The sequence below is a fragment of the Sciurus vulgaris genome, assembly GCF_902686455.1.
Source record: "Sciurus vulgaris genome assembly, chromosome: 5".
NCBI lineage: Eukaryota > Metazoa > Chordata > Mammalia > Rodentia > Sciuridae > Sciurus > Sciurus vulgaris.
Genome location: NC_136465.1, coordinates 44,521,599 through 44,541,315, shown reverse-complemented (window position 1 = coordinate 44,541,315; position 19,717 = coordinate 44,521,599). Strand labels below are relative to the sequence as shown.

Sequence of the window (19,717 nt, the reverse complement as noted above, 5' to 3'; positions counted from 1 at the left end):
ATGATACAGGATGTCAAGGAGATCATTTTATAATACCATAAACAAAAACATAGTAAATTTCATATCTTTTGCTAAGAGAAACAAGGTAATGCTAGTTAGAACATTCATTTAGAAATGGCAAGGGAATTCCTTCTCGTTAGGTTTCTGGATGTTTTTTCCAAAGTTGGTGCTGTGTATGTGTGTGTGTACACTTGCATGCCTTTGGATAAAAGTTAATGAAATAATCAGAAAGTTTATGGGTATTTTGAAAAATGACTAGAAGAGTCAGTTTTACAAAAAAATAAACTATGTTTATAATTGTAAAAGTAATTTCTTCTGTAATATCTAACCAATGAAAGTTGCCATATGTATGATGTACTTCTAGACAATTTTGATCATGCTACAGAGAGATTTTTATGAATATAAAATATTTTTTCCTACTTAAAAACAAATATATACATTTTGAACCTAGAAACAGATAAATAAAAGGGTACAATTAACATTATAAAATAATTTAGTTTGAGTAATACATTTCTTTAAATTACTTATGCTATTCCAGTGAGTATTTGCATAAAATTCATCTATGTGAAGAATACAATGAAATTCAGCAAGAAAATATTTTTAAAAATGTAATTAATACTAAATACAACTAATAACACTCTTAATCATCATAAAAAGCCAATGAATAAATACAATTCTATTTATCTGAGGAACACTACATTATAAAAAAGCAATAATTAATTATTATGACAAAAATATCTTTCTAATGTGAAAATGGAGTTAGGGTGTGATTTTCAGAGGTCAATTAATTTAATTCAGCAACAATTCTCCCCCAATTTGAGTTAATTTTGTTGAACTAGTAAGTCAATGACATGTAGGGGAAATTAAAAATATCCCATAAAAAACTAACTGAGCCACTCAGAAATATAAAATGTGACCTGGTAATATACATTATTATAATTATTTTCTTGATTCTTCCAAGAATAATTCTGTGCTAAACACTGACAATATAATCATGCCAAAGTGCATAAGTCATTCCTCACTCAATAAGCATAAGACAAAAATATTTTTGAAGTAGAAATAACTTGTAATTAAGGTATTCAAACTTTCAATTACTGAGTATAGTACCTGGGTGACCCAATCATTCACTGTAATTGCTTAAGAAAATGAGAAAGAATAATCTAAGAATGAATAGGGTGAAGCTTTTCAAAATTACAGCCACTTTGTATTAATTTGTATCATGTCCAAATGCTTATTTTTATGTAAGTCAAATATATCCAAGCCTAACATATTTATCATACACACTATGAAAAAATGCATATTCAAACATTATGTGAACCTAATTGTCTTACTGCCCAAACAAGTGCAAGCATTCTTATTGTGCATTCTTTGCCTCTTACTTTTCCAAAAATGTCATTAATGAATCTTGCTTGTCCTGAAGCAGTTGTTTTCAAACTTTAGTATTCAGCAGAATCACAAATTGCTGGTCCCACAACCAGAATTTCTGATGTAGTGTCTTGAGCGGGTCCTGATAATTATAACTTTCAACAAGTTTTCAGGTGATATTGATGCTGTTGGTCCAGAGATGTCCCTTTGAGAAATCCTAACTAGAAGATCACACTACATATTTTTAGATATTTAAGAGAGGATGCATGTTATTTCAGAAATAACTAGTGATGCTTATAAACTCCTTTGGTTTAATTTATTGCAGAGAGGATGTCTGCTGTTTCTTCAAACTGCCAGTGCTCATAGGATTCTAAAAGGAGGAAGCTCCTCTCTTCAAATTCTTTAGGGCCAAAATGTTTGAATATGCCTATGCATATTTGTCACCTGAAATATTTTTCAATTATGAATCAACTATCAACAGGTGGTCATGCTTTGCTAATCCTTAATCATCTCTGAATTAATAAAGAGGGCAGAGGTAAGTCAATAGACTCAGTGGAGAATTGGCATCCCACCTCATTGCACTGCTCTGTTTTGATGGGGAAAAGTTCATTTTGTCTTCAGTGTCAATCTCAGCATTTCATACAACTTAAGTCACAGCATTTTATTCTGTTAGATTGCAGACCAGACTTTTTTTTCTGAATTTGACTAACTCAACATTATATGATATCTATACTGCTTTGGCATCAAGCTAACATATTTAGTCAAACAGATTTTTTTCACTTGAAAATTTTTGTCTTTATCCTAAAGAGTTCAGAAAAGATACACACACACACACACACACGTGTATTTGTATATATGTGTATAGAAGTGTGTGTGTGTGTCTGATAGTTGTCCTAATTCTCTTTTTAACTATATTAATATAGACTTATCCAGACTCAAATCAAATAAACATAGATAAACACTGACTATGTGCTTACTGAATAAGTCTCTGTATTAATTATAACTTTTTAATTGGTGAAAAAAGGGAAACAGACATCAAAGTAGCAAACTAAAAGGAAAATGATACTATAATTAAGGAACATGGGATGTTTCTTGAAACTGAGCAATGAGATCACAGTTAGAAATCTGGAATCAATGAACCAAGACAAATCTGCTCAGATCTCCCCTACTTTTATCCAGGTTTATGTCTGTAGGTTGCTTCATTCTAATCTTTTGTTGCAAGTTGGTATCTTTGCTCTCCACTTTGCATGGTGGAACTTTGCTAACAGCCCCTTAGTTTGTGTTTTGTGGTATCTTTCTTAGTGACACTTCTAATTATTCAGGCATGCTCTCTAGGACACTGTTTGGAACAGATGACCACCTTTGGACTAAATGGCTTAAACCAAACAGGTAAGGTCACTTGCAATAACATGGCTTTCCTGGAGTGAGGGTGGGGACTCATATCCCTGTCAAAGGAAGAATTTTGAGCAGACAAAAACCTAAGTCCATTCTATAAAAGATATTTTAATAATCTTGGTATATCCGTGCGATATTAATAATATCAAATATTTAGTGCTATAACTTTTTAGATCTAAAACTGTAGCGTATAACTGTCATTAAAAATTCAGGAGATTTTAATTTCCATTTAATAGTTATTCTTCCTGAAGAGGAGCTATCATCCAACTATGATGTACTTCTTCAGATGGATAAGATCTGCCATGTAGTTTTAGATATGAGATTAGTTAACCTTTATTATTTACAAACATAATTTTTACTTTTATGGAGGGACTCTTCTAGACCAGAGGTGAGTATCTATGGCCCACTAGCCAATTCCATCCTGCTATTCATTTTACATATAAAGTGTTATTGAAATACAACCACACCTACATGTTTATATATTGTCTATGGCTGTTTTTAGGTAGCAAGAGCATACTTGTGATAGAGAACATACAGAATGCAAAACAAATACCTGCTATCTGGCCTACAGAAACATTTGCTATATTGTGGTATAGTTATCAAGACAATAAACACGAATGATAGAAGGTTTAAATAGGGATACTTCTGCCAATTGACTCCTGGGGTAAATAAGGTCATGACTGATCTCTGCTCACCTCTCTAGTCCAACCCTTTGAAAAGTTCTCCACCTCTGCATCCTTGGTCTTTGTATGAAAGTTCTGTAACTACTCACATTTTCCAGATATATCTTACTCTGCTTAATTTCTTTCTTTTTTTTTTGAGACAGGATCTCACTAAGTTGATGAGGGCTTTGCTAAGTTGTTGAGGCTGACCTCAAACTTGCCATCTTCCTGACTCAGCCTCCAGAGTCACTGGGAGTACAGGCATGTGCCAAGGCCCTAAGTTTAACTGCTTGATTTCTGAGGCTTTGGACCCTGTCTGAAATGCTTTTTTCTTCTTTCTCAACTTTCCCTCTCATTTCTCCACCCTCAATCCCAGGTGTGGTAAATTGTCATTTTCCTATAGCACTACTGATCTGTACAAAAGCACCAAGAATGTGTTTATTTCCCCCAATACACTTTGAGATCATTATGGTTATCTGTTCAGTACCCAACAGTATATAGGTTGTCACTTGGTGGTCACTTAATGAAGAGTTCCAGTACCTGTGAATGAGGGATGGTAAGCTCCTCTTGATATGAATATGTGGACTGCATTACCTGAGTGGATTATATTGGCAAGTATTTAAAAGAGGAAATAATAGAAGAAACAAAATTTAGTGTTTTTCAAATCTCTAGAGGAGACATAGTTCTATGTGTAGGAATAGTGAGAGAAAACTTGAAGGAAATATTGATTTAACTGACATAGACATGAGTCTTAAAGGAAAAACCTACACGGCTAGCTACTGAGAACCTACCAGGCTGAGAGTTCTTGGTATGAAAGTCTGATCAGAAGCCTTACACATTACAAAAACCTGATTTTTGTCAACTTGTAAAGAGGAGCTATTGCTTAGTGACAGACTACTGTTAAACAGAATATTGGGACTAAATGTCAATTCGGTTACAATGAGTGATGTAATTTCTCAAAAACTAGAATATTTGAATCTGCATGATCAGCATAGTGTTTCTCCATAGGCAACTACATGAGAAGTCAAATAACAGCCAGTGAATTATTAGCTTACCTAATTTATAAATTTACAATGAGACATATCAGTGAGGTTTTTGCCTCTGGAAATGGCCAATGCTTGGTCTTTGTATGTGTTAATACATTCTATCAGGTCAGGAGATTTGACATATCTCTGCTCTGATTCACTGTATGCTCATTCTTCAGTTTAACTTTCTAAAGGCAACCTCACTGTTCTTATTTCTAGTTTTTGAGGGAAAAATATAATACTAACAATTTCTTCATACTTTCTAAAGTCCTTATATAAAATAAAAAATATATAAAATAGTTATCACACAGATAGTTAATTCATATTTCTATTACCATAAAACATAAAAAAAAACAAGTACTAGAGCTAAGTATACAAAAGAAGAAATAGTTTTGTAATCTAATTTGAGGTAGGACTCCAAAGTAATAAAAGTTAACAATTTCAGTAATTATTTTTGTTTGTAAATTTTATTATTTAAAGTTGGAGATAAAACAGAAATGTATCAAATATTTCAAAATAGAGGAATATAAATAATATTCTATAATTAATTATAGAATATAAAGAGATATACTCTCTACCCTCTTTTTTGTAAATTTTGAAACAGGGTATGAATAAATTGATGAGGCTGGCCTTAAATTGGAGATATTTCTACATGAGCCTCCTAAATAGCTGTGATTGCAGGGAAACAACTCCATTCCTGGGTTTAATGGATAGTTTTAGAGGAATTAAGCATTAGTCAAAATAAGCACATAAAAAATAGGGAGAAAAGATAATAATATAACAAAAGGTGACTATATTAAAAGTTTGATTTTTTCCATTTTGTATAATTATAATGCACTAATGAAAGAGGAAAATTAGAAACACTTCAATTTGCCATAAATAATAAATTATAATTATGCAAAAATAATTGCTACATAACAAGACTGAAAGGAAGTCCCCAAGCATATGGACAGTATTATTGCATATGTGACAGAAATTGAATACATAATCTGTTTTTCTATTTTCTTAATTATATTATTTTAAAAATTATGATAAATTTAGTAAAAATAAGTGTAGACTAAATATTTGTCAATGTTTTTACTGTTATGAAGTGTTGATAATTTCATAATGCTGAAAGTCACAAAATTGAGGGGAAAGAAACAAGTTCAGGGGAAGAGATACAGTATGTTGTTATTTATGTAAAATAACACATAACCATGTAGTGTTTATGCATGCATACATGTAGCAAATTCATAAAAGCATAAGTAAAAGAAAGCATGTTCACTCTAAGATAAAGGCTCACTCTGAAAATAAAGGGAGGTGGGCATAGGGGAACTCAATGATATTCGTAACATATTTTTTATAAAAACCAGTATGTGCTGCCAATACAGTAAAGGTCAACATCTTAAAAATCCAGTTGTTATGTACATGACTATTTATTAGCTATTTACTATAAATATTTTTTCTCCTTTTCTTTACATTATATGTTTTCTTTACATTTGAAATACATTTTACTTACAGAATCAACACATTCACAGCAATGTTAAGGAAGTCATACCTGGGCCCTAAGTACATTATGAAAGAGTTTTTTTATTTGTCTTTCCTTGAAAGATATTATAAATCTACCAATCTTAACTTGATAGACAAAACTGTAATCTGCAAAGAGAAGGGGAGGATGTGAACTCTGGAAACTTCACACGTGACCACCACTGCTGTTGAGTAGAAGTAAAAAAGTTACAAATGACTCCTTCATTTCAGTTACAGATGGTCCTCAACCTGTAATGGTTCAACTTAATGCGTTTTCAGTAGAAACTGAACCTTGAACTGTGAATTTTTGGTCCTTTCTTGGCCAGAGATACACTGTCCTATACCCTCTTGAGGTGCTGGGTAGTTGCAGGGGAACTGCAGGTCCCAAAGAGTCCCATCACCACATGGAGAAACAACTGAGATTCTACTGTGCTGTGTTGCTAAGTCACACTTGGTAGTTCAAGTGGATTAAGTGATTTTTGAACTTGATGTTTACTACTTATGATGGGCTTATAGTGATGTAATTTCATTGTAAATGGAGAAACTTATACAATGTTATTGTTAAATTGCTTATTTCAGGATCATGTTTTCTTTCTTTTGTGCCAATTATTGGAATTACATTTTAAAGTTAAAATTATTACAATGGTAGTTGTTATATTTGAATTCCAAATGTAATAAAGAAATCATAAATATATATATATGTGTGTATATATATTTATATATATATATATATATCTCCATTTATATGTATAATTGCAGTTTGACCTGAAAAATCTTCATAATATAGCAAAATTCTTCTGGAACAGAAAATGATTACTTAAGATAATTATCTGAGTAAGGCACTTAGCTATGGAATGCACAACCCAAATATCATTTATCCAGAGAAACAGTTAAATTTCTCTAGAAAACTGATGTAATATATTTTGACTTCAAAAGTCAAAAGAATACAATAATTTTGGAGATCTCAGGACAGAGTAAAGAGAAGAAAACTATAGGGAGGGAATTTCAATGGCAATAAAGCTTATAAAATTATTATGATCATTGAGGAGAGACTGGGGGAAATGATCAGTGAGAAAAGATCGGTGTCCACACCAGCTGGGGAATTTCAAGACAGTGCAGTTAAGATTCAATTTGAAGTTATAAATACTTCCGCTTATGCTTTCCAGTTATGCCCATGTCTTGGTAAGATTCTCTTAGATTTCCAAATGGAGGTAGGGCACTTCTTCAAATGAAGGGAGAGATGTGGTGCTCGTTGCTGGTATGCGTTGGTGTGGAGAAAAGTTTGCAGCCAAAGATGCCTACATGTATGAGTTTCATAGGGCTGCCATAGCAAATGATCACAAACTGGCTTGAAAGAACATTTTTCTCTCATAGTGTTGGAAGTCAGAAGCCTGAAACCAAGAAGTGAAGAGGGCCATCACCCTTCTGAAGGCTTTCTGTACAACCACAATTCAACTGCTGAATAATTAAAAATAAGATTGAGAACTCATCATCTGAAGATAAAATTGCACTAATATCAGATGATATTGTGTAAATCTAAATGATAAGAGTAAATTACTCCAACGAGTAAAAATATAAAAGAAGACTATCCAATCTCCTATAATTAGTCATTTTTAAAATTTTCAATTTTTAATTAAATCAGTAGATAAAAGTTAGAATGATCTTTCGAAAAATGGCAAATATTTAAGATGAGAGAAGAACTTGGAATTTGAAATTGTCAATTACAAAAGCACTTGTATCTCAAGAAGTATATTGTTATCTTTGAAGTATAGTGTTCATGTATTGGTATGTTTGCTGCCATTTTAGAGCAATCTTATTACTTAATGTTTCATTTCTAAGTAATTCTTAATTTCTAGAGTTACTCAGAAGAAGGACCTTAAAAACTTTTATAAAGGGGAATGTAATCTATTTGTGAATTTTTTAACATTTTGCTCTTCAGTTAAAACCCTTGTGATGTCAATATGTGGGCTCTTAGATCAAAGTAGCAAATGCTTTATTTCAAGAGAACTTCAGTTCTGACTCATCAGAATGGGGACAGACTTAGTATCTTGAAACAGTGTGCTTCTCTGGTCTGGAAGCCAAGAGACGACTCTAGACCCACATTTGCAGACATAACCATTCTGCCTGTTTGCATGTTAATTTCTGCATTCTTATGATATCTTTTGTAATGATCTTATAGGACTCTTGTGAGAATCAATCAATGCATTATGATAATTCACAATCTTATGTGTAGTATTATGTGATTCTCACATAAATGTATTATAATCACTAACAGCCCTAACACCTCATGGGAGAAATATCAGAGTGACAGATTTCTTGTGAGGGGTTAAGTAAAGGAGGTGCAGTATAGAAAATGATTCGCAGAATGCTGGCACAGAAGGATATTATAAGTGCTAATCATGTTAGTCAGCTTTGTGTCACTGTGACAAAAAGACCTAATAAAGGCAACTTAGAGGAGGAAATGTTACTTGAGCTCAGTTTCAGAGTTAAGTCCATGGTTGGCTGAATCCATTGTTCTGGGCCCAAGATGAGTTAGAACATTATGGCAGAAGGACATGGTGAAGAAGTGCTGCTCTATTCATGGTGGTAAAGAAGCAAATAGAGAGGGGAAGAGGATGTAGGGAAGATAAACCCTTCCAGGGCATAATTCTAGTGACCCACCTCCTCTAGATATGCCTAACCTGATTACCACCAAGTTAGCTCATTCCAACTAGGATGGAGCGGTTAGGTTGCAATTCTTATGATACAATCATTTCACCTCTGAATAGCTTAATAGCTCCTGCATTAACACAGGAGTTCTGGGGGAACACCTCATCTCCAAACTATAGCATGATTATTTCTTGAAAATTCCAATTTCTGGCCTAAAAATTAGAAATAGGTGATGGAAGCACAAAAGTATCACATATTATGAAAGTTTCTTAAGTATTTTGCAATTCAGATTCCAGAAAGAACTTTTATAAATCACCTCAGTCCACATCACAAACTCACTGAAATTTGAATCTATAGGACAAGTTCAATCATCTCTGTATGATAAAATCCTCAGAGGATATTCTGATATTCCACATAGACTAGGAATAACTTCTAGAACAATATGTACCAGAATTGGTATGGTTACTTAATTGTAAATCTTTCACACTATGGAATAACTGACTTGGTGCATTGCTTCCTAATAGACAAGCAGCAATAATATTTCTTATATTGTTAAACAACACAATGAGGTTGGTCCACTTTTTCTGTGTCTGGATTCTGCACTCTGGGATTCTGAGGGGGCTATCCTGTCTTACCAACTATTTAGTATTTGCTCCATCTGTTGGACAATGAATTTATGTCCTCTCTAGACACAGGAGTTAATCAAGGGGAAAGCTTAAAATCCAAGCAGGGATAGAAAAAGAAGGTGGCACTCTTTCTCAGACATTGCTAGATGTAAAGCTAATACAGCCCAGCAAAATCCTATCTGACAATGAATGTGACACAGAAAGAATAAGAGAGAAAACTGGGAGCAGAGGTAAAGGTTTCTAACTCCAACTACTCAGGAAATTGAAGCAAGAATACTGTTTGAGCCCAGGAATTTGAGTTCATCCTGAAAAATATAGCAAGAACCTTCTTTAAAGAAAAAAAAAAAAACAAAAACAAAGAGTAAGAGAGAAAGAGATAGACAGAGACTGAGTCCAAATGATTTAATTTGAACTCCTGGATCCTGCCATTCCTGAAGCAAAACCCATCCTCTGAAAAGCTTAATTATGTGAACCAACACATTTTAGTTCTTTATTGAGAAAATTTTCATTGCTTTCCACTTACCTATTCCTACACCGGTGGTGATAATTTGAGGAAAAATACAAATGATTTCCAAGGTCATTCTGTTTTTCATTAATATCATCAACATTGGACATTGTTTACTTAGGTTGTATCATGAAATGCCATAATGTAAAAGAATGTCACTGAACTGAGAAAACATAATATTGCTCAGAAACAAAGAGAAGCAAAATTGTTCTCATGATGCTAAAAAGCACCATAATACCTCAAAATTTGTTTATACTACAATTTAAACCCTCTTAAAGAATGAATTGATAGAAAAACAGGCAAAGAAAATGAAATTTGTTTTGAAATGTTTTCAGACTTGTGCTGAGAAAATTTAGACTGGAGATGGCCCACAGACACAGATCAATTTTGATACCTTCTTCTTAGAGGCTTAATTGTGTTCTTTCCAAATCCACATGTTGACATTTTAACTCTCAATGTGTATTTAGAGTTAGGGCCTTCACAGAGGCAAGTAAAGTCATATGAATTTATAAGGGTGGAGCCCAAGTTCAGTAGGACCTGTGTTCTAACAAAGAAACAGAGTGCAGAGCTCACACCACCAAATGTGGCCCCAGTGAGAAGGCAGCCATCTGCAAGCCAAGCAGAGATGCCTTGTGGAGAACAGCCCTGCCAGCAGCTGGGTCCTGGACTTCCAGTCTCCAGAACCTTGAGAAAATAAATTTCTGTTATTTAATCTACCAGCTTTGGTGTTCTGTTCTGGCAGTACAAAGCAGACTAACACAATTTCCTTTCCCTTTTTTCACTTATGTTTTGCATTTTGGAATATTTATAAGAAAGATGACCAAATAGAGAATCTCAGTGGGCATAAACTTGAAAATGCAAAGATTTCCTTTAATTCATATATGGTAATTAAGGCACCCAAATATGCTAGGATATGTTTTGAGCACATTGAAAACCTTGTTTTCCAAAACATAAATGAGTAGTTAAGAGTTTCATGGCAGGGTTGTGGATGTAACTTAGTGATAGAGCATTTTCCTAGCATTTGCAAAAGCCTTGGATTAGATTCCCAGCATTAAGAAGAAAGAAAGGAAGAAAGAAAGAAAGAAAGGAAGGAAGGAAGGAAGGAAGGAAGGAAGGAAGGAAGGAAGGAAGGAAGTAAGGAAGGAAGGAAGGAAGGAAGGAAGGAAGGAAAGGATCCTATTTAAAAATTGCGAAAGTACTTAATAAGAACCTTAACAACCTCAATAATACCTCAATATATTAATAATAATTTATTCAATTGTTTACTCTCCATGATTAATGTGTTTATGTTCTTTGGTGCCCAGCAATTATATCTCTGGGTACAGTTGAGGTACTGGTTATCAGAATTAAGAATGTATCAGGAGAGAGTTTTGAGTGGAGAATATTTCATAATAGGACAGCTAATCATTTTGCAAGGGGCAAAGGTATTATGCTGTAGGCCATGTGGAGTTTTTGTGAAAATATTGTGCACAGACACTGATGTTTATATTCAACTTTGCCTGTCAGCATTTCTAGGAAGTGAAAATTCAGATTTATAAAAACATTATTAGAAAGTAGGGTCATTTGCTGAAGAATTCACATTTGAATCTTGTAAATAGCTCCCTAAACTACCAGGGATTCAAGCATTTGACTTTGAAGTGCATCAGGCATTATGTGAGGATTTCAGTAAAGTAAGAAAAGAGAATAACGGTGGCACCAGGGAAAGATCAAGAGTCTGTTGATTAAGTCGTAATGGGGAGAATTTCCCGGACACTTCATGTGCAAGCAATCTATGTTCTTCTAGGGAATTTGGTCTTAAGATTCACACTATGAGAGCAGCACATTTCCAGAGATGACAGGTTATGAGGCCAAATAAAAGATTGTGAACTTCTGCTCAGAAGGCGCTTTATTTTAACAAAGTAAATGACCTTGTGTTAGTTTGAGTAAAGCTAAATTTCTTGCTGCTGAATAGGAGTCCAGGAGCCAGTTCTTTGGAGAGGGGCAAGAGAGTCATTTGGTTCTCAGAGGTTGTGGAAGCCTGGGAAGCAGGGTGTCAGATCTCTCTTCTCCATCTGCATTCCTGCACCTACTGGATGAATTTCACATTTGCTGGTATAAAAGTCCTGGATGAATAGGTATTGATTTTCTTCCCTTTTAATTGGCTCTGGTGAGAAGCAGGCTGCGAGGGTTATTTGGGGTAGGGACTAAACAGGACAAGTGCTGAATGCTTGATCCATTACTGATTTAAATCTCCATTTACATTTAAAGACCTATTAGGTATATATGCTATTAAGGAACACATCTGTTGTATTATTGAAATGCTGTATGTCTTTGGCAACAATGTGTGCAATCACAGTAAGCTTTAAACACCACATAACCGTCAAGAAGGAGTAGTATTAATCTAATTTTCCTAGAGTCATCACTCTCAGGTATAATCTGTTTTGCTAGCTCATAACTAGTGCGACTGAAGAAAGGACACTGTGGAATTAAAAAAGAAACACGATAAAAGAAGAAAGATATCAAAGCAGCCAAATGATACTGAACAATGTTAAAACTGAACCAGTTACTGAAATCAAGATAGGATATTAACAGGTAGCTCTTTCCCAGGTACACATAAGTAACTCTCATTAGTGATAATGGACACTCTATGAACATTCTAGGAGTCTATGCTTCTGAGGAATATTCTTGGGGGAGAGACTACAATGTCTGGAGTGGTTATGAAGGTAGAAACATAAGCAAATAAAGATTAATCAAAATGCTTTTTTTGAATTTGACCCAGTATAATACTTTTCATCTCCTTAGAGTCTTCAAATTATGAGGTTTGTTTTAGGAAATCAAACTGCTCATTACAAATCTTGTTCTCTCCTCTGCTTTCACAAACTCCCTACTAAATATTTGTAATATTTGTATGTCTGTATACACACACACATATACACACACAAGCACATACACACCCATACACACTTAAAACTAGTGTGAGATGTTGAATAAAGTCTTAAGGACTTTGGAGAATGATAGATTTGGCTTTGAGTTTCTGCTCTTTCACTTATTAGCAATAGGCCTCAGTTTTTAATCCATTAAATGGGGATTCTAATAGTACTTACCCTGATTACTCTACTGAATATTAGATATAATAATGTATCAAAAGTACATGGTGTTCAGCAAGTATCCTCTAAATGTTCATTATTAAACAGTGATCTGAATGATTTGAGAAATTCATTTGAGATTGAACTGAGTCCTCAATAGAAATTAAACCAAAGACAAATGGATTTTTCTTATTTTGTATGAGATTCAGAATAAGATACTCAAAATTCTTGTGGTCTCATTGGACCTAAGCAAAACATAGTAAAAGATACTAAAGTAATGTGACTGTTTAGGACAGACCTTCATAAAGTGCTTAATTGAATGGTAGGAATTCTTTTGCTTGACTGAAACACTTATTATTCTCTTTTAGGGTGAGAACATAGTGAACAATTCACTGAAACTAGCACTGGGGTTTGGTACAGATTTCTTTTCATTATATATTATCAAATTTGGTGCAATGGGTACATTCAAACTGGGCAGTTGGCATCTATTTCTGTCTCAAGAGAGAAGTGAAGATTTTCTTGCCTAATTTGAAAGTTCTGGTTAGTATTTCATACTTAACAATCTACATTTAGTTTGGGATATCAGATGACTTGTGAATTGAATCCCTGAAGCAGCCTCCCAAGATCTCTGGGGTCAGGGTCATTCTTTAGCCAATGTGGACCAAGGCCTGCTGGCAAGAGACCTCTCCCATACACTACCTGGCATCTAGTGCACAACGGGGTAGGAAGTCACACCAAATTAAACCATGGACAGAGGTCTAATTTATCTCTAGATGTTTGCATTAACTAGCTATTCAATGTTGCTGGTTTGCTGATACTGAGAATTCTGGAAAACTGGCTAATCCTCTCTTTCTTCCCTGGAGATTTTTGGGTAAATCAGTAATAGACACAAAACTAGTATCATTGAAACTCTAATTTATTTCAGACTTCTTGGTACTTTTTCAACAGAAGCATCCTGGACTCAGACTGTGTCTTTCAGAGTTTGGATGCTTGTTTTATTCTCCTGACATTTTCTTCTGACCTCCATTGACAGCTTCTGTCCTCTGGTATGCACTCTGTGTAGGCATTTCTTTTATTTATAACTAATGCTCTTTACACAAACTCATTGATTTGTGATCTGGTCACACTTGCATTGCTCTGTCTAATAAAAAATCTTGTCTTATTCTCTAGCATTTCTTTTTTTCATCCATGACATTTATTTGGCTCTTTGCATTTACATTTTGCTTTCTCTCTTATTACAACTGCAGATTTAAAATGTCTGTATTATACCAGAGAGCAGTTTTCATTCAGAGAGACCACTGTGAACCCTTCCTTATGAATTTAAAGCACTTTATGATTTTACAGAGCATCTTCACACACAGGATATCTCATTTGGTCCTCACAACAACCCTGTGAGGTAGGTGTTAACATGATCATTTAACAAGGGCAGGGAGAAGAAATGGAGAGAGATACATAGACATACTACATGGAATTCTATTAGAAACTTAATGGTGTGAACGTTGGGTCTGTGTGTTAAAACTCAAAGAAAAGGAGAGCTGCAAAAATGTGCTCACACATTGCTCAGTAGAGAGGCACTCAAAAATATCATGTGATCCCACATGTTCCCTATGTTTTCTGTTTTTAAGCTTCTTTCCCTTCTTCCCCTACACAAAATAACTCTAGTTCTTCTAAAATATTTATTTTTCTCCAGCATCTATACTTAAAGCATAAAATTCAAAGAGATTTGTTGGAATAAGTATTTTCAGCATTGTTTTATCATGCTCAAGAGATATTTTTGTTTGAAATAGGTAATTTCAGGAAATAAGTTTTGGTTTTGGTTCAAATGTGTTGAATAAATTATCCAAAGTTCCTTACTTTTTATGTTAACTTACTTTTCTTAAAACTTGAAAAACAATATGCTATAATCTGGAAATCAGAAAAGAAGATAAACTAAGCAAGCCAAATACATTTATTTTTTAAGATTCTAGGAAATTTTTGCCTCCTCTGAACACCTATAAAGCCCTGTTCTTTCTCCCATAGAACTCTGATATATTATGATCACATGCTTGTGTGTACCTCTCAGGTGCAATTAGCACTGTAAGGCCAAAGACAATATCTATCTCTCTAGTTCTTGCATCCTGTTTCAGGAGGTATACAGTGAACATAAGTTAAGTGAATGCATGAATGAATGAGTGAATAGATTTTCTTCTATGTCGCCCCTAACCCTGGTTGAGAATAATGTTTCTAACTTAAAGAACCACATATAATCAGTTCTCATATGATCATTTCTCCTTAGAATCTAATGGATTACAGAGAGTTCAACAAGACCAAGTGAGTGGACAGCAGAGGGCTACTGGTCTGGTATCTGAGAATGGACTAGGGCATCCCACCAGTCAGTGCATGGGAGAGTCAGGCAGAGGTGCAAAGGGGATATGGGTGATGGTAGAAGAGTGGGGAGTAGTATGAATGTAGCAGTGGAGACCTAAACAGCACCAAGGATCAGGAGAGGAAGCCAGTAGAAGCCAGGCGTAGCACAGGAACCAAGGTCATTTGGAGGAGTTCACAAAGGAATCTTGGAAGTCAGTTGTGTTGATGACTTGTCCAGAGGTGAAAGGCCTTTTATTTAGATGGTATCAGAGGGTGTCCTGCCCAACCCACCTGATCTTAAAAGGGTCCTCCCCTAATATGATCAGGGAGATGTACTGGTCCTGACACATATATAAAAGAGGAAATTAATGGTTACTTTTTATTACATTTAAATTGGGCTTAAAACATACAAAAATATGTATTAAAATAATTCAATATAATTTTAGTATGTTTATTCAGCATAAGTTGTTACAACCTTTATGAAACCATTTGTAATAATTAATCAATTGTAAAAATATGCATATAACCTTTGAACTATTGATTCTACTTTGAGTAAATCCTCTATTAAAATTATCCTCACAATATCATATATGAAAATGTTGAATATTAGCATTATTTATTAAAGCTAAGCAAAAGCAAACAGAGATCATTAAGTGTTCAAGACTAGGGACTGAATGGGTATGTTACGATAATTATGGAACAGTTGAATATTGGTGTAATGTGTGGTCATTCAGAGGAATGAGGTAGAACCCTATGTAATGAGAGAGACAGATGACTGACATATTATCTTAAACATGAAAAATTCAGAACATATTATATTAGATATGCATGTAAATGATTCTTTCGGAAATATTGTGAAATTGTTATATATACTTCTTGGGGCAGGCACAGAGAGGAATCTGGAGGCTGTGTACACATATATACATAAGTTGCTCTCTATGGCTTTCTCAAAGAAAGTATGCACATAAACTCCAAAATAACCCTGAAAATTCTGTAACTGACAACTTTTCTAAGCATAGTTGAAAAAAAGTTACAAGCATTTGATAACCCCAGGTAACAGGAGACAGTGTGACTGTTCAGTTTACAGAGGAAAAAATAAAGAAGTTTCTTAGTTTCCAAACTCAACTAGAGTCAGTGTTTAGCAGCTCAGAGAGAGAAAGCCTCAGGGAAAGAAAATAAAGAACAAAAGACAAAAAAACGTAAAGGTAGAGATAAAGATACACGTAAAACTGGGGAAGAGAGACTGACAAGAACTCAACAAATTAAATGGAGGGAAAGTTATGATAAAGGAGACTAAGGGGACTATTGTGTAAAAGTGACCACCTTAAAGGGAAAATGTACACAAAAGAGAACACAAAAGATATAGTAACATTCCCATTATCTTAATATAATCATAATAATTATTATAATGGTTACTAAGTAATACCAAACACTCTAAGAGACCCACAATACTCTGTGTTGTTCCACGTTGAAAGATCCTGGTTGTACTCCCTGCTGATATTCACAATCAAAACCCTACATTGTCTCAATGTGCCATCTATACCTGGTTTAGGTTAAATATTCATTTTTTTTGAAAGCAGAGAAATACTGGTACTGTATTTTTTAAAACAAGGGTTACAACTAAAAATTTAGTACATGAAAGGATTTGCTATACTCTGTCTAAAATGGACCCCCAAATAGACTATGACTCTGATCACATCAGCTATTTTCACACACACACAAACACACACACACACACACACACACATACAACATGTACTCCTAATAGGAAAGAATCTGAGTGGGGAATTCTTTGTTCCTCTTCATTACCCTTTTATAATATAAATGGAAATTTTGCCTAGACCCACAAGAAATTATGGCATGGTAAATTGATGACATCTCATTTAATAATGAGATGACCTTATTTTTTGAGGTCCATTTTATGGATTATGAATTCTCTCCATGATAACCCAGGGTCTGCATTTCACTGACAATGATCTCAGCTGCTAAATCTATTCTGTTGCAGGTCTCAAAGTCTGGGATAGGGAATGCGACTTTTTCAAGGTTTCAGTAAAACAAAACAAAACAAAACAACACCCCCCACCCCCCCACCACCACTGCCCAACACAGCCATCAGAGAATTAATCTGTCAGGGTTCTTAGGTTGTCTAAATTCTGACATATAAGGTGTCAGTTAGCTCCGTTAGTAGGTAAGAAGGCTGTAATTGTTTCTATTCATAAGCTTGATTTTCCTTCAGTGGATAGAAATTGACTTGAGAATTGAACAATTTTCTATGTGGAATTTTTAGAAAATAGTACTCATCACAAAAACAGAATACAAATGGGTAATGAGACTCAAAGAGTTGCACAATCTAATCTATTTGTTTTACTCCAATTAGCATGCTTTATTTGTAGAAAAGTGTGGCAGGCTTCCACAGAATCTCTATGGATCAATGCTGAATTTCTCAACATTTGTCTCAAGCCCAGACCACCAATATTAAAATCGTATTTATTACAAAAATGCATACAGATAACAAGAAACTATAAACTTACTGAGTGTGCTTCCGGTTCCCTTTTCTCCCTTTTGTCCTTTTTGTCCAGGATTTCCTTTAAAAAACATTAACAAAAAAAATTGTTTTTTGGTAATAAACACAGACTCTATAGTGAGCTCCATCTCCAGCCCCAACAATGCAGCTTTAAATGGAGATGGGGCATCACCAGTTATTCTAAAATGTCAACTTATAGCATCCCATAGATATTGCAAAATAATAATAATGCTGATGTTAATAATAATAATAGCTATCACTTTTGTAAACCTATTGCAAACCTGGTATACTATCTCAAACTATTACAAGGGTGATACATGTTCCATTTTTGTAAAACAATTGGAGCTGAAGGGTAAGTAGTTTGTTTTGTATTTTTTCATCCTTATTTTTTCTCTTCATCTAACTGTGCCTCCCTACCATCCCAGGGAAGCCCAGTATCTTCCACCTTATCCTAAACCTTATTCTCCTTTTTCCTATTATAATTCACCTATCTCTTTTTCCATTCGTTTTGGGAATTGCATCCAAAACACTAGGCTGTGAATGAATTTCTGGGAGTGCTGATATAACCTGGTTCTTGAAGGAAGGCGAAATGGTCCACGTGACATCTAAACTTCTAGACTGGTCACTTTTGACTTTAAAAACTGCCTTCCATTTACAGAAAGGTGTGGTACAAATATTGTCATTGTGTAGGGGTCAGGGACTCAAATAGATGTGGAAATGTTGTCACACCTTGGTCTTTGCTGATGGTTTGCTACTTCACCACGGTCCCGTTTTTTAAAGGGGTATCCAGGAGAATTTTCATTAGTACTCAAAAGTGATTTTAAAGGTGAAAATTTCACAAGAGTGGTGCTATTCTTGATTATTAGTCCTTTTATCAAAAGGCATCAAATATCTATTTTCTAAGTAATTACCTTCTTCACATAAACATAGGACTGATTCTAATACTTTCTGGCTCAAGGTCAAAATTTTTCTTTGTTTTTGATTTCCCCCTAAAAAACCAAGAATTTCCATCATTCCATCCAAAATACACTAGGGGATGTGGACACTAGGGGATGTAGTTTAAAAGTCACAGAGTTTTTGAATAATCCTAATGGTTTAAAGATCTCTGTCTTGACTTACTCTGCTCTGTCACTTAACAGAAATGTGGCTGAAGACAGTCTTCAAACTTTTAGAGCTAAAGTTTATTCTTCTGTGAAATTAAAAAAAAAAAAAAACAAAAAAAACTTCCACTGGAGAGTTGCCTTGAAAATGAGTAACAATGTTCATAAAGCACTTGTTCATAAGAGATGGTAACTCCTATATTATTATTATTTTTTATCTCCCATAACTTAGCTAGAATCTGATATCTGTAGTTTTATCCTCAGTGAATGAAAGATAAAGAACTTCACATCTCAGTTCAATTTTTGTGGTAAAATTGTTGTTTTTAATTTTATTTAAATTTGTAATATTACTTTATTGATTAACTTTTGAGTTCTCTATTTTGTCTACATCTGTGCTTTGTTTTGGACATTCGTACTCATACCTCTTAAAGAAGACTTCTTCTGACCTCTAATATGCCAATTTTTAAAAAATGTAATATGTAATGAGACTCAAAGCACTTAAAATGTACAAATTATTTACAACAGAAAATTTATTTTGAAGAAATAATGAAAGGTGAACTATTCTTTTCAGAGTAATATAAAGAGAATTTCTAATTTTTAATTAATCTACTTGTTATTATATTCTATATCATTAAAATCATAATTTTGATTGAACAATTTCAAGTAGTATTAAATTGGTAAAAAAATGAAGTAACATGAAGTCCACAAAACCTTTCTTATCTCTTTGACCTAAATTTGGCATAGCACCAAATTTTCAGATTGTTCAAGAGGAAATGTCTAAAAAATTAAAGAAAAAATTGGTCTAGGGAGTTAAAACAAGATGCAACTAATCAAGATTATTCATTACAGAGAAGATAAAATAATATATGGCTTAATTTCATTATTTCAGTATTAATTTCACAATTAGGAAAGAGAGAGACTGTGCATCATTCTTAGAAGTGTTTTTGAA

The 19,717-nt window shown here is 34.1% G+C and overlaps 1 protein-coding gene across 3 annotated transcripts in view; it reads right to left on the bottom strand.

The window, feature by feature from the left end:
* The window catches only part of MSR1 (macrophage scavenger receptor 1), a 71,767-nt gene that overhangs the window by 10,097 nt on the left and 41,953 nt on the right, over window positions 1-19,717 (bottom strand). The window contains exons 8-9 of one of the 3 annotated variants that reach the window (XM_079140506.1): window positions 17,676-17,729; window positions 6,800-7,344 (exon numbers count right to left, since the gene is read on the bottom strand). In XM_079140506.1, coding sequence (XP_078996632.1) covers window positions 7,337-7,344; window positions 17,676-17,729 — 62 coding nt within the window. In that variant the 3' untranslated portion in view covers window positions 6,800-7,336. Of the gene's footprint in view, window positions 1-6,799; window positions 7,345-13,051; window positions 15,486-17,675; window positions 17,730-19,717 lie in introns of those variants that run through there. The other 2 variants (XM_079140505.1, XM_079140504.1) reach the window with 2 other exon arrangements.